Source organism: Podarcis melisellensis (genome assembly GCF_964234715.1).
Source record: "Podarcis melisellensis genome assembly, chromosome: 13".
NCBI lineage: Eukaryota > Metazoa > Chordata > Lepidosauria > Squamata > Lacertidae > Podarcis > Podarcis melisellensis.
The window spans coordinates 44,802,388-44,815,902 of record NC_138545.1 but is presented as its reverse complement, the minus strand read 5'-3'; the positions used below and the strand labels follow the sequence as shown (position 1 = coordinate 44,815,902).

Here is a 13,515-nt window from a genome sequence, read left to right as displayed (position 1 = left end):
GCTATCTTTCTTTTTTTTTGCCATTTATAATTAACTTAGTGACATCTTCTGAGCCCTAGATATAAGTGCAGATTAGAACAATAAATTTATTAATGATCTACTTCACAGGTTCTGGGTCTTCAAAATAAACTAGAAGTCAATAGCCAGTTGTCCCTGGGCTGAACCAAGCTTTCTGAAAAATACCACCCTGTACCCTGCCACCTTTCCTTCCATTCACATATCGATAAAGAACCCAGAGAATAGGAGGTGGAGGAACAGTAAACATTCCACACACAAAATGTAAGCACTCAGCAGAGAGACGACCAAGAAACAGCCATTGCAGAACACTTATCTTCATAGGATGCTACAGAGTAACAAGGCATGAGAGTTGTTTTTCCCTCTTACCTGTACTGCACAGCTGCAATTCACAGATCCAGAGGGCCATTAGCACTACTAAGTATTAAAGGAACATCTGCAAAGCATGGTAGTGTACCACCCCCAAGATGCAGCAGGGGGGGAAATGAATACTGTAAACAAAAAGGTACTGACAATTTAAATTGATGGCGCTACTCACCATCTGATTGTATCTGTCTTCTTAAATGCATCTTCAGAAGAGTCTGATCCTTAAATGCACAAGGTTTACCATTATAATTTTGACAAAAAGGGGATTCAAAAACCACAATTAGCATTGCTGGCTAAGGTTTAGCAGCATCGTAGCCACTCTGTGCAGAACCTAATGCTTTCCCTCAAATATTCCGTAAAATCCAGGTTGACTGAATCAGCAATACAGCTCATAAAGGTAAAGGTAAAGGTCCCCCTGCCCGTACGGGCCAGTCTTGACAGACTCTGGGGTTGTGCGCCCATCTCACTTAAGAGGCCAGGGGCCAGCGCTGTCCGGAGACACTTCCGGGTCACGTGGCCAGTGTGACAAAGCTGCATCTGGCGAGCCAGAGCTGCACACGGAAACGCCGTTTACCTTCCCGCTGGTAAGCGGTCCCTATTTATCTACTTGCACCCGGAGGTGCTTTCGAACTGCTAGGTTGGCAGGCGCTGGGACAGAGCAGCGGGAGCGCACCCCGCCGCAGGGATTCGAACTGCCGACCTTTTGATCGGCAAGTCCTAGGCGCTGAGGCTTTAACCCACAGCGCCACCAACTGTTACGGCAAAAATCTGGGTGCGAGGCTGCTCTGCCACCCAGCTCATCGGACTCAGTCCGTGGGTCCCTGCGGAGGAAAATGAGCTCAGCCGGAGACAGGAGCAAACTGCAGAAGATCCAAGTTTATTGGCCAACAGGTTCAAGAGGAGATTGAACAGTGAGAAAGGGGTGACATGAGTTTTTGAAACTTCCCTCCATGTCCCAGAATACAGTGCAAAACACATCATGAATACATTAAAGAGAGGTTTGGTTACACAGATTACATCATGAATATATTAAAGGGAGGTTGGGTTACACAGATTAACATATGGAGGAGGGAGGGGGGAATATGCAGAGCTACACCGGATTAACATAAGGAGGAGGGAGGGGGGAATATGCAGAGCTGGAGATATGCACAGATAAACACTTCCTGGGGATGAGAAAACAATGGTCTCAAATATGCATAGTCTGGCACCTGACATTGCCTGGAGGAAAGGCTGATCAGAGCAAACTGGCACGTTGATTTTCTATGAATTTTATAGATTTTAGTCCCTTTTGACATTGACAATTGGAAATAAATTGATATATTGTAGCGAAGAAGAAGGTGAAGAAGACATGCCCCCCCCCCTTCCGTAACAGTCCCCCATTCGGAGATAGATTTGCATTAAAGTTCTGTAAGAACTTGCAAATCTTTTCTCCGCACCCTAAATCTCGGTGAAGGTGGGGTGCCGTGTGAGTGGGAATAGGCCCTAATGGAAAAGGAGGTGGGTTGAGCAGGGCAACAAAGGAGGGAGCAACACGGACCAATACAATGTATGTTTATGTTATGTAGATATGCACTAAATAATAACTTTGTATCTACCGTACTAGATGTGTGGGTTTGTGCAAACCTGAAGGGGACTTGCAAATCATGCCTCTTAAGGCCATTTGCAAGTATAGTAGTGCAGATAGCTGGGTATAGGATATCGCATAAAGGAACACCTGTTGTATTTTGTTCAGTAGTGGTCTATGCTTTACATTTAGCAGGAAGGTCCACTATTGACTGGAAAAAAATGCAGTTCGCTTTGCCCCCCGCCATTTTGTGTTCTCAGGTGTCAAGGTAGCTCTTCTGTGGTCTCACGTGTCACAGTAGTGGCAATCCCTGGTGAATCCACTTAGGGCTTTCATATTAGCCATGTTGCCTGGCACCCATCACAGCTGGCACAGGTTTGGACACGTCCTGAGGGAAATATCTTTACCTTGGCCTTTCTATGGGGTTTTATTTTAGAGGCTCTGGTCAACAGTCATGGGAAGTTGCTCACTTGCACTTAAAAGGACCAAAAGCTAATTGCAGCCTGGATACACATGCCCAATTCACACTGGGTCCAATTTGAATTTATCTTGCCCCATGGTTCTTAACTCTTCAAACCAATCTGTTAAAAGAAAACCATTCTTAAAAGGGGCACTTGTCCAAATAAGTCAATTTAACTCTATAAGGGATCATTCCTGCTAAATCAAGGCATATACACCTTCCTGAAGCTTCTCCTTGGTAAAGTGAGTTTTAACACATTTTAAAATGGGTAGGGAAGGTTGGCAGTGTGCCAGGTGGGACAGCGAAATGTGGTTATCTAAACATTGAACTACACAATAGCCTGATCCATTTACAGCTCATAGAAACATTTAAATAAAAAATATATGCTGGCAGGCAGTCCACTGGAATGTGAACAGTGTACCTGGATTAGGGCCCAGAAAGTTAAGTTTGGGCTGGATTTGGTCTTGGGAAACCAAGGCAGAGAGCTGGCTTGCATGCCACAATAAGCAATAAACCATGGCTTCCTCTGAGCAAGCATCACCCTTCTTTGCACTAGACCTGCCTAGAACAGGAACGAACATCAGAGGTTATGGTTTAGTTTCTCCCCAAACAAACCACAAGTGGAAGCCAAGGTTTGTTCTTGGCTTACCACTCAAGAGATGTTGGAGAGAAACAAATCATGAGTCCCGGTTCACACATACTGTTATGCCAAGCCTCACTGTTTTCCCCAGCTCCAGGCAAAGCAACCAATGTGGGAGCAATTAAGCAGCATGCAGGAGCATACTTGTTTACAGTATGTTTGCAGTAAGTTCAAACCCTGTTCAGCTATGTCCACTAGGCGATCTGGGACAAGTTAGAGCAGTAAGCAATTCTTCTATTAGGATGCACCAAGATTCACCATTCCTTATCGTAATTACCAAAAAAGGGGACACTATTGAAGAAAAAGTAGTAAAACAAAACAAAAAAAAACAACCAGGCACATTTAGGGATACAAAGATGCTACTTTCAGCAGATGACAACAGGCAAGTATTATTGTTCTAACTCCTGCTATTCTGACTGACCCCATTTGTTGAAACACTTACCAATTTCAAACACAGCGGCTTTACTGGAATTGCTTTTCTTTCTCAGGGAGCGCCTTGTTCCACCATGTAATGGCAAGTTGGAGGTCTCACCTTCCTAAGGGAAGTACAGAAGATGTGTTAGGGGCCTACAAACATTAACATGCAATCCAGATGCAGTCTAGTCTTTAGGTCCATCACAAAACTGAGTCTCCCCTGTACTTTTCAACAAAAATATGAAGCCGCTGTGAGAGATCACCAGGGGGTTTGGACTGGATGGTCACCAGTATGTGGTTGATACCCAGCTCTACCTCTCTTTTAAATCAGAACCAGTGAAGGCAGTGAATGTCCTGTGGTAGCGTCTGGAGGCGGTTTGCGGCTAACGGATTGAGGTTGAATCTTGACTGACAGAAGTACTGTTATGGGAGAACAGGCAGGTGTGAGGGACTCCCTGGTCCTGAATGGGGTAACCATGCCCCTGAAGGACCAGGTGCGCAGCCTAGGAGCCTTTTTGGACTCACAGCTGTCCATGGAGGCACAGGCCAATTCTGTGTCCAGGGCAGCTGTCTACCAGCTCCATCTGTTATGCCAGCTGAGACTCTACCTGCCCGTGGACTGTCTGACCAGAGTGGTGCATGCTCTAGTTATCTCCCGCTTAGACTACTGCAATGCGCTCTACGTGGGGCTACCTTTGAAGGTGAGCCGGAAACTGCAACTAATCCGGAATGCGGCAGCTAGACTGGTGACTGGGAGCGGCCGCCGAGACCATATGACACTGGTCCTGAAAGACCTACATTAGCTCCCAGTACGTTTCTGAGCACAATTCAAAGTGTTGGTATTGACCTTTAAAGCCCTAAACAGCCTCAGCCCAGTGTACCTGAAGGAGCATCTCCACCCCTATCATTCAGCCTGGACACTGAGGTCCAGCTCCGAGGGCCTTCTGGCAGTTCCCTCCCTGAGAGAAGTGAGGTTACAGGGAACCTGGCAGAGGGCCTACTCAGTAGTGGTGCCTGCCCTATGGAACACCCTCCCATCAGATGTCAAGGAAATAACTGACTTCTCGAAGACATCTGAAGGCAGCCCTGTTTCAGTAAATTTTTAATGACTGATGTTTTACAATTTTTTATATATGGTGTACGCCGCCCAGAGTAGCTGGGATAACCCAGCCAGATGGGTGAGGTATAAATAATAAAATTATAATTATTTTAACCATAGAACTCTTAAAATCTGATGTTGAAGAAATTCTAGCTCTCTTGAGGCATTTACTACTCTACGCATAAAAAGGTCCCCTTCTGACTTGAGCAGGAGCACTGTCAGCACATGGGGCATCACTGAGGAGTTCAGTGAGCCCCACCTGTTCCCACAGGCCCCTTTGCAAGTTTGGCAGTGAATGCTTGAGGAGGGTTTCCCTCTCACACACAAGTTACACTGATACAAGTTTGTATAAGATCTTGAATGAAAACTTCAATGTAGAACACCAGTGTTGGCCTCCTTAGGGTTGGGAGAAACATTTTCCACTCATCAAAAAGAAAAACACTGCAATCTATACTCAAGTCAATAGCTATATTAAATTACCAAACCTGGTTGGATGAGACCTCCGAAATATTCCTTGACTAGAGGATTGCAGATGGCTAGACAAATACAGAATTGGTCTAGGCCCGGCAGCACAAGGGAAATAAGCTGCATCAATCCAATAAGGCTATTTAATCTATAGGAGGTATCTCATTATGGGCAACACTTTAACCTGAATAATGGTGATGGGAGGATATCTGAATATAGCAGATCATGCCAAGCTTCCTTCCTCCTTGCCAAGTGTTGCTGGTGCCCAAAGGTCCAAAAGAGAATTAGTATGCCTCAGCCATCCTTTGGCTCCATCTTGCACAGCTCCTCTACTTATTTCTCAGGTCTTAATAGGAGTCTAGGCCAGCTTTCTGAAGTTCACATATAAGCTTACCTCTACTGGATATTTAGTTGACCAGCTGTTCACCTGAGTACTCTTCACTTGGCTTGCCAGACTTGTCCTATTTTACTTCCCTTACCCATCTACACCAGTGTTCCCTTTCATTTTGTTATGGGCTAATCCAGTGTTTCCCAAACTTGTGCCTCCAGCTGTTTTTGGACTACAATTCCCATCATCCCTTGCCACTGGTCTTGCTAGTCAGGGATGATGGGAGTTGTAGTTCAAAAACAGCTGGAGGCACAAGGTTGGGAAACACTGGCTAATCAGCCTACTCAAACCATTGCAATTTTCTTATATTTCCTTGGGCAGCTGCCTCGATGTGGATTGGGTTCCTCCCCTTTAACTGATGTGCCTACCTTTAAGACAATGGCACTCATGATTAGCCACCAACAAGATCTGACTTTAAGGCAGGTCAGGAGCCAGAGAAAGGCAGAGTGGGAAAACAAAAAGGGAAATTTAATTGTGGTGACCAGTTAACTTTTATCTCCCAGTTTCTTGAAGGTTACTGCAATGCCAAAACCATTTGGTTATAACAAACCTCTGCTTTAGTCTGCAGTGTCCCTTTTCAACAGTTACTCTTTGAAGCTTCCCTGAAACACATTAGCATGGAAAAATATCCCTCACAGCGGTAATTTCAATGACAATTAAAATGCATTATAGCTTCAATACTCCAAAGCAATAAAAACAGCTTTCATTCAGATGCTTTTTAAAAATAAATAGTTATTCTAAAGGGAGTGATTATATACTAGCACTTTTCACAGCCTCAGAGTCCAACTCAAGTGCTGTTTATAATTTTATAGTCTAAGCAAATCAATTTGAAGCCATCTTGCTAAAGCTAAGCGGGTCTGTATTTGGTCAACACCCAGATGGGAGTCCATCTGATAACCCCAAGTACGCTGCACTCAGCCACATGATGGAGAAAAGGAAGGAAAATCCTCTTTGCTACATGAGCAATCAGGCTGGTACAATGAAGAGGACTGGATCAGGTCTGCTGCTATCACATAATGGCAACAGAGCCAGCTCAGGATCCAGCAAATATTGTGCCAGTCCAGGTCTGCCCCCAGAATGCCTGTTCTGGGGGTTTCCACTGGCTACTGCCAGTCATAGTTTCCACATACCCACCATTTGGGTAGGCACATCAGGGCATTCCTCACCAGCAGTGCCAGGGAGAGGCACCTCTATCTCACCAAACCTTCTCCAACATAGTGGTTCAAGGGGTTGGATAGCTCTTTAAATATCATTAGGATAGCAGGCAAAAGGAGAGAAAACACTGTTACCAAGCTAGCACTTCTCTTTTTCACTTCCTTCACTCTCTTCAGTCTGTCCCTGTAGCCTTTGCAATCAATGACTTGTTTTTCTTTCCATGAAACAGAAGTAGAAGCATCTTCTAAAGCTTTCTTAGGGAAACACAGATCATCTGAAACTGAGAAGATTAAGATAATCAAGAAGCAAACCCTTCATCTCAAAAACCTGGGACATGAAGTCAACCTCTTAATAAGAGGTGAGCTTTGCAGCACAAAGCAAGCCAAGCTGCACATAAAACATTGTGGTTCAGGAATTCTGCTGCCTTTGGACTTGGATTTGGGGAAGGGGGGCATTTCCACTGGGGGCAAGCAATATGTAACATTTGCAGAATGCAAGCTTCATTTACCATAATTTTACATAGATTTTTAAAAGACTCCTGTTTCTAAAACACTGCAAAACCAAAATGCTTACTCACTCCTAGTTATCATACAGTTGTCCAAATACAAAGGTACTACAGTGGTCAGTGGTACCTCGGGTTACATACGCTTCAGGTTACAGACTCCGCTAACCCAGAAATATTACCTTGGGTTAAGAACTTTGCTTCAGGATGAGAACAGAAATCGAGCTCCGGCGGCGCGGCAGCAGCAGGAGGCCCCATTAGCTAAAGTGGTGCTTCAGGTTAAGAACAGACCTCCGGAACGAATTAAGTTCTTAACCCGAGGTACCACTGTATATCATCTCTGGAAGGCACCCAGGCTCAAACTTTGCTCTACTTCAAGAGGAAGGGCTCCAAGGTTGTAGACTAATGTCTTCTTCTCCCACAACAAGCAGCAACCATTTCACATGGGGGTTCCATTCCCGGCTCCTGTACATGTCAGCGGAGAGCATATACGCACACCCTGCCCCCGTTCTGCCTTCTTCCAGGTCCACAAGGACTCATGTGTCAGCAATTGTGTGTCAATTGGACACACCTAAAATGGTCGCGTCCTGTATTCAATCTGGTTCTATGAAGCCAAGGTAAGAAATATGCATTTCAAAGGGTACTGTTTGACACCTTAGAGCAGGGAGTGGCCCTCTAAATGTTGTTGGGACTACAACTCCCATCATCCCTGACCATTTGCCTTGGTGGCAGGGCTGATGGGAATTCAAGTTGAGACAGTTTCCCCACCTGTCTTAGAGGTTGAGCTAGGATGCCAGAAGATGAACTAGTATAGACCAAATCATTTAGAACTTTATAAGGCAAAACTATCATCTTGGGATTTATTTAAGGATGCAGAAAATCAGTTGTGCAGTTCTGCACCACAAGAAGACGGGGGGGGGGCGGGGGCGGAATTCTAACTGACCCAGCTTGCCCTCCCCCAGCCTAGCAAGTCTCTGAAGTTAATGGAGATACATGATACCTACACTTGAGCCCTGTATCATGTTCAAAAGCACGGATGGCTTCCAGCACCACTTTGATTACTTGCTTAAATCGGACATCTTCCCATAGACTTCTGAAAAAAATAAAGACAACAAAGATATGTAGTCAAGAAGATGAAATAGACGTTTTTATCTACAGTCACCTGAGACAGAGCGCTCAAGAGACTGGATTGGGGAAGTGGAATAAGTAATAAGAAAGGTTTCCAAGCAGTAGATGCTTGAATTTCTAAGATGCTGCAGGCTTTTGTCTAATTAAAGAATTACTCACTTTATAATAACCCAAGAGACAGTAGGTATTGCACTTGCTGTTTCATACCCGTTTACTCCAAGAGTCCTTTGGTGTGAAAACAGCAAGCCATAATAAAAACAACAGGGTTCTGATCAAAATTTAGGTAGAGATGCAGAACTGTTTTCAGCCCAAGAGACACATGTAGCTGGTGGGTGGAGCCAATGCAAAAATGGGGAGGGCCACCCTGTTTATCCACACTCCCCCCCCCCCACATTAACAAAACTCATTTGCCAAGGCATTTATACACTCACAACAGCAGTAATTAGATTTGAAAAATGTACAGGAGCAGTTTTCGAGCTTAATTGCCATGGGTTGGGGAGATAACCATAGCTGTGCCTCTCTTCAGGCATTAAAAGTTCTTCCACAGGTGTGTTCTCATTGCAGAAGGCTCTAGTTATCTGCCTATTGCTGAAACTGTTATCCTGGGTCTGCACTGCAGTGTGCTTAGTTGCATAGTTGTTTCATTCTGTTCTAATTAAATTTGGTCATGAGGAGTTTACCTTTTGGTGACTTTGGCATTGCAAAGTGGACACCGTACCGCACCCTTCTTCTGTTTAAGGAGCTTAAACATGCAGAAACTAGAAATGAAAAAGGAAGTCTAGGTGTGAATACTGGTCTTTATCTGAAGTGCGGGGCACCCTACTAAGCCCTTGTTGGCTTGACCACCATGTACACACACCTCTGTCAAGCTCAGTTACCACCACTGCTTTCTTTTGCCAATCTGAGCCAAAACAAACTGCTTACTCACAACAGTTTCAGAGGCATGTGATCCTCTATACTCTGCCTCAACTGGACCCCAAGGAAGGAAAAGAATCAATATACCAGCTTCCCAGTGTAGTAAAATGTTGCCTCCTTTACACAATTTCTTAGCTTTTGCTTATCTCAAGTCCTTCCCTCAGGAAGTACTGTAGAAATGATTCTATGACTTTTTGCTTCATCCTTTTTAAAAAATTATTACTATTCAAAGTTTGTGCAGTAATTTACAGGCACAGCATAAACATAACAAGGACTCACAGTGAATTATAGGTAGTATGAATCAGAAATAACAATAAGAATTTTTGCAATATGGTAGCTGAGATAAAGATATAACAAGCTTACAAATCAATAAGATTGTTCCAAAATGATTTTTGGAGAGGAAGTGGTTTGTATAGGGTGCGGAGAGGAGTAATGATTATTATTATATTGTTGGAAGAGATCAAAGTACCACACAGAGTGAAAGGAATCTGGCTTGACTCAACTTTTAGATAAGCATGTTTAATGACTTAACCTTTCTAGGAGGAAAGTACGTTGCCAAATACATTTGTACCATGTAAGCAACATGGTTCTAGTAATTTCCATACAACTATTTCTTGAAACTTCTGCATACAAAATCTGAAAAAAAGGGCTTACCTGCAGAAGATGTGGGCACAGTTTGTTGAGACTGGCTCCTTCATTACCTCTAGGCTAGGAAAAATATATATAAAGAATCAAAACTAGAAAACAAATGCAATTCACTTTATGTCCTCAAATAATAAAAGGGCCAATAGGCAAATTTTATAGAATAATAGCAGGTTTCAAAGATAAATCTGGCACATTTATAAGGAAATGAGGGAGAGATATAGGCCAGGAACCAGAAAGAGATTAATAGAGATGGCTATGAACTAAAATGCCACCTAAACTAATATCAGTGGATTCTAAAGAAATTGCTTTTAATATCCAATATCAATGTTACCCAGCACTATATAAATACATATATGTACACACAATTCAAAATGTAAGTAACAACTCACAATAATTGCTGGAAATGCAACGGCTCAAAATCAGATTTTATGTAGATCTTTTGGGAATGACCAAAAATAGTCATTTTGGAATATAATTCACATTGCAATCAATAAAATTACAGGATACTCATTATTATATGACCCTAAATCTCGTCAAGAAGAAACTGAGCTGAATTTGTTGACAGCCATTTTGTTGCAAAAAATGGAATAAAAGCAACTCTTCATCAATAGCAGACTGATTTGACATAATCTAGTCAAGTATAACTATTATTAAAATGAAGTGTTTTAGATAAGTTTACAATGAACAACCAGACAAGGTTTTAGAACAATGTTCATTTCTAATTTTTTAGAATGATAGGCATCAAAATAATATACAAACCAAAAAACACTTTTCCTTTATTGTAATTGTATACTTCTACACAAGCCAAACATGTAAAATTACTATATTAATATTTTGTTTTAAAAAGTAAAATGTAAAGCCATAGTATATTTTTGCATAGTATATTTTTGCAGAGTAAAAAAATAAAGCACCCAAACTACCCATTTCAAATATGGCATCCTCAATGCAATGTCTGTATAGGAACAGACTGCTCTATCATATTAACATGGAATCGGTTCTCTGCAAACACAAAAGAAGAATCTTGCAGCACCTTAAAACATAACAGATGCGTGAATTGTATCCTCAGTTGACAGAGCTGTCCTTGCATAGAGATAGCCACCTAACCTCATATAGCTGCTCATTAACAGAGACATAAACCATGGGATTGTATCCTACTAAGACCAACTAACTTCAACGGCTGTACTCCGAGTAGAACTATCATGTGATACAACCCTGGGATTAGGCCCTACAACAAATCTAGATGCCAATTCTGTCCCCATATTTACTCAGGCAACAGTCTACTGGCAGAAGATCATAAATTCAAAAACTAATCAACACAAAACTATCATGAAACATGCCATTACCTGCCAACAATACTGTACATTCCTGGATGCCACGTTGGTGACTGGAGAAAGCAAAATGTCACTTAGAGAAGCATCTGGTATATTTTCCTTGAAGCTTGAATTTGATTAGTCTAGATTGTTTTATTTGATATTTTAATGTAAATCACTCTGAGATTTGTTCTTTCAGTTTCTAGCACTACCTATGTGGTAGGGTCTGCAGACCATCAATTCTAGCACTACCTATGTGGTAGGGTCTGCAGACCACCAATTAGGAACCCCTCTCCTAGACCACTCTGATACTGTCTTGAAAGTCAATTCTTTAACACAAAAAAACAGCATGAAATTTCTGAACATCTGTCAGCAAGTTTGATTCTATCCATTTAGAACACAACTGAAGTTAAGGTTCTCTCTCCCGCTACATGAGGAAATCAGGATAGCAAATTTAAATTGAGTTTTATGCCACATATTGCTATTGAAGTCACTCTGTTTAACTTGTATATATGTTTGAGCTTTGCATAGATGTCAAAGAGATAAACAACTACCTGACATTTAGAAGACATCTGAAGGCAGCCCTGTTTAGTGAAGTTTTTAATGTGTGACATTTTAATGTACCATATTTTTAATCTTTGTTGAAAGCTGCCCAGAGTGGCTGGAGAAACCTGGTCAGATGGGCGGGGTACAAATAATAAATTATTATTAATTATTATTATTAGGATTTCTCAAGCTGTATCTTTTTTGCATTTCATGACCTTTTGGGCCCACTGTTTCCTTGCCCCCACCTCCTATAACCATTTATGTACACTGGTACCTTGGGTTAAGAACTTAATTCATGCTTGAGGTCCGTTCTTAACCTGAAACTGTTCTTAACCCGGGACATCACTTTAGCTAATGGGGCCTCCCACTGCCGCCGCCGCGTGAATTCTGTTCTCATCCTGAAGCAAAGTTCTTAATCCGAGGTACTATTTCTGGGTTAGCGGAGTCTGTAACCTGAAGCACTTGTAACCTGAAGCATCTGTAACACAAGGTACCACTATATATATTTCTGCTAACTAAAGACCTGATGAAGTGGCCTGAAGTCCACAAAAGCTCATATCTGTTAATATTTAACGTGCTATAAGGTTATTCTTTTAAGAGAGCTAGTAAGTGTAATACATCTGTGGACAACCCCCACCACAGTTGGTTCGGAATTAACTACAGTGGTGCCTCGCAAGACGAAATTAATTCGTTCCGCAAGTCTTTTTGTCTTGCGAGTTTTTCGTCTTGCGAAGCACGGTTTCCCATAGGAATGCATTAAAAATCAATTAATGCGTTCCTATGGAAACCGAACCGCCTTCAGACAAGGTATGGGGACAGTCTGTCCCCTGACCTCTTCTGAAGGCTGGCGGGGGCGAAAGTCTTTGCTTCCCCCCCGCCTGCCTTCCCGGGACAGTCCCGGGGGCTTTTAAAATGCTGGCGGGTGGCAGCGAAGCCTTCGCTGCCGCCCGCCAGCATTTTAAGATCGCCCACGGACAGCGGAAGACTTTTCCGCTGTCGGGGTGATCTTAAAATGCTGGCGGGCGGCAGCAGGCTTCGCTGCCGCCCGCCAGCATTTTAAAAACCCCAGTCCCGGGGGCTTTTAAAATGCTGGCGGGCGGCAGCGAAGCCTTCGCTGCCGCCCGCCAGCATTTTAAGATCGCCCAGGGACAGCGGAAAAGTCCTTCACTGTCCCTGGGCGATCTTAAAATGCTGGCGGGCGGCAGTGCTGCCGCCCGCCAGCATTTTAAAATCGCCCCGGAACAGCGGAGGAATTCTCAGCTGTCCCGGGGCGATTTAAAAGCCCCCGGGAAGGCAGGCAGGGGGACAAATACTTTTGCCCCCCGCCCGCCTTGGGAAGAGGTCCTGGACCTCTTCCCAAGGCGGGCGGGGGGCAAAAGTCTTTGCTCCCCCCCGCCTGCCTTCAAAAGCCGTCCGGGGGCTTTTAAATCGCCCCGGACAGTCCCGGGGCGATTTAAAAGCCCCCAGTTAGGCAGGCAGGGGGGGCAAAGACTTTTGCCCCCGCCCGCCTTGGGAAGAGGTCCTGGACCTCTTCCGAAGGCGGGCGGCAAAAGTCTTTGCTCCCCCCCCGCCTGCCTTCAAAAGCCGTCCGGGGGCTTTTAAATCGCCCCGGACAGTCCCGGGGCGATTTAAAAGCCCCCAGTTAGGCAGGCAGGGGGGGCAAAGACTTTTGCCCCCGCCCGCCTTGGGAAGAGGTCCTGGACCTCTTCCGAAGGCGGGCGGCAAAAGTCTTTGCTCCCCCCCGCCTGCCTTCAAAAGCCGTCCGGGGGCTTTTAAATCGCCCCGGACAGTCCCGGGGCGATTTAAAAGCCCCCGGTTAGGCAGGCAGGGCGGGCAAAGACTTTTGCCCCCACCCGCCTTGGGAAGAGGTCCTGGACCTCTTCCCAAGGCGGGCGGGGGGCAA

At 44.1% G+C, this 13,515-nt stretch overlaps 1 protein-coding gene across 2 annotated transcripts in view; it reads right to left on the bottom strand.

The window, feature by feature from the left end:
• The window catches only part of BRCA1 (BRCA1 DNA repair associated), a 63,634-nt gene that overhangs the window by 42,082 nt on the left and 8,037 nt on the right, over nt 1-13,515 (bottom strand). For both annotated transcript variants that reach the window (XM_081883766.1, XM_081883767.1), the window contains exons 3-8: nt 9,766-9,819; nt 8,877-8,954; nt 8,073-8,161; nt 6,701-6,846; nt 3,488-3,581; nt 554-602 (exon numbers count right to left, since the gene is read on the bottom strand). In XM_081883766.1, coding sequence (XP_081739892.1) covers nt 554-602; nt 3,488-3,581; nt 6,701-6,846; nt 8,073-8,161; nt 8,877-8,954; nt 9,766-9,819 — 510 coding nt within the window. The remainder of the gene's footprint in view (nt 1-553; nt 603-3,487; nt 3,582-6,700; nt 6,847-8,072; nt 8,162-8,876; nt 8,955-9,765; nt 9,820-13,515) is intronic.